The sequence below is a fragment of the Nerophis lumbriciformis genome, linkage group LG22 (assembly GCF_033978685.3).
Source record: "Nerophis lumbriciformis linkage group LG22, RoL_Nlum_v2.1, whole genome shotgun sequence".
Lineage (NCBI taxonomy): Eukaryota > Metazoa > Chordata > Actinopteri > Syngnathiformes > Syngnathidae > Nerophis > Nerophis lumbriciformis.
Genome location: NC_084569.2, coordinates 22,089,959 through 22,092,132, shown reverse-complemented (window position 1 = coordinate 22,092,132; position 2,174 = coordinate 22,089,959). Strand labels below are relative to the sequence as shown.

At 36.8% G+C, this 2,174-nt stretch overlaps 1 protein-coding gene across 1 annotated transcript in view; it reads left to right on the top strand.

The window, feature by feature from the left end:
• Window positions 1–450: 450 nt before the first annotated feature.
• atp5mf (ATP synthase membrane subunit f) overlaps window positions 451–2,174 on the top strand; it is a 5,020-nt gene continuing 3,296 nt past the window's right edge. Inside the window, exon 1 of the mRNA XM_061974019.1 lies at window positions 451–552. Within this exon, the coding sequence (XP_061830003.1) occupies window positions 537–552 (16 nt within the window). The 5' untranslated portion in view covers window positions 451–536. The remainder of the gene's footprint in view (window positions 553–2,174) is intronic.

The following is a 2,174-nucleotide window of genomic DNA, read 5'->3' as shown; positions in this document are numbered from 1 at the left end:
GTGTGTGTGTATTGATCTACACTTTGTCTTCCATGCCTTCCACTCACACACACTAACCAGTATTGGATTTGTTCTATATCTGCAGATACAATAGTGCTGCAGGCTGCTGTGATGTTCACCGATTCAATACTTTCACAAAAAAAAATACTCTTTTAGTTTCTGGAAATCTCAATTTTTAAAGTACAGCAGTTTGACTCAATCTCCAGATCACTAGTGAGAAAACCAAGAGGGAAAATATTGGATTGAACGAAAAAACTGAGAATAGCCTGCAACTTTATAGCCACTTTATATTGTATGGAAAATGTCAGCTAATCCTAATTGATTAATTTCATTCTAAAGTAATCAGTTCAAATATGAAACATACTATGCGTCTAAAATCACATACTGTAGTGTACACCGTATGATACATATAATGGATTGTAAATTGCCTTATATTGCTGCCCTCTAGTGAACAGACTATAAAACTACACTATATCCCATAATGCTCCGCGGCCTGTTCCCATCATTCCTTGCTTCAGTTAACGCCACCGGTCAAGATGGCAGACAGACCAGGTAATGTGGCGTGCCCTCTACATAAATACTCACATTTGTATCATTTATTGGTGCTGTAATAATGATAGACGTGCGGTTCGTACACAATTGGTGTCTTTAATCCGTTAAATTGATAGTGAATTAGCTACTTTTAATGTACTTCATCCAAAGGCCGCGGTGAAGCCAGCCTACGAGTCACGTCAAGGACTTTGCTTGTCATTGCTTATTTTGTTGCAGTATAATATTACCGCTTTGAATAAAACATTGTGCAAAATAAGGTAATTTCAGACATAGATATTTTTTGATATCTTGCCATTGCATGTTTTACATTAATGAAATTGCCTGCTAGTGGCTAGCTTGTATTTTTACACTGTCTCAATAACGTATTATACATTTAGGCTATAATGGAGCTTGTGCACTTCTTACACTGCATTTAGTGTATTAGAATGCAATAGGCTAACGTTAGGACTACTAAAAATAGATATTAAATGTCGCTGTTAAACTCACCTGTAACTGAAAAATCAATCAATCAATCAAAGTTTATTTATATATAGCCCTAAATTACAAGTGTCTCAAAGGGCTGCACAAGCCACAAAGACAACCTCGGCTCAGATCCCACATCAGGGCAAGGAAAAACTCAACCCAATGGGCTACAATGAGAAACCTTGGAGGGTACCGCAGATGTAAAAAAAAAATACATTGCTTGATCATTTAATTATTAAGCAGGCTCTGTGCTGTCATAACCTATTATTACTTATAACCAATGTTCCCTCTAATTTTTCATGTGTGTGAGCAAACGCACAAACACCCTGAGCATTCAGTGGAATACAGACGTGCACACTGTGGTGAGCACATTTGTCTCAAACCTGACATAACAATTTAAATGTCTTATTATTATAATCAAGTGACTAGTCAATTTTAAGAGATTATTTTCTAATATATGTGATTTGGCCCACTTAGATATTGTTTTTTTTTTAATCAGCTATGCACTATAGTATTGTATGCCTGGGTGGGGGTCCTGCTTTGGAAAGAGTGTGTACCCCTTTCAGAGATCACATTTAGTTCCCCTTAAAACATTCACATGGTGCATGAGATGAAGTGTTAATTTTCTGTCCATAAAATAAATATTTTTATTAGCAATTATGTAGTCCTGTAACATCATTTCATGATTAATATCCAAAAAATAACATTCTTAACAAATGACAGAAGAATAAGCACACTGATTGAGGAGTCATAGTAAAACGACCTAAAATGTACACTTTACGTGTAGTGTTGGAGTTGTCCAACTTTTTGTGTGGCCATAAACGCACCAGTGGCTAATTGCCATAGTGTATGTGTTGGTGCAGGTGAGAGAGAAAGAGAGAGAGAGCAAGCGGCTGCTGTTGAGATAACAGATGACAAAGAGTTGCTTTTGGCTTGGTTTGTACGGTAGACAACGACCAGTTTTGCTAGATAAAAGTACACATTGTTTTGGTGTGGTTATGGCCAACAAACAATTTCGCTAAATAAAGGGACCGATGGAATTCCTGTCTTCTTAAGTGTCTCCACAGACGTTACAATAATTTAAGTGTTGACAAACATTGTTTTTCTGTTGTGGCCGCCTTTCGTCACCTGTTACTCACAGTTGCATTGCAAAATCATAC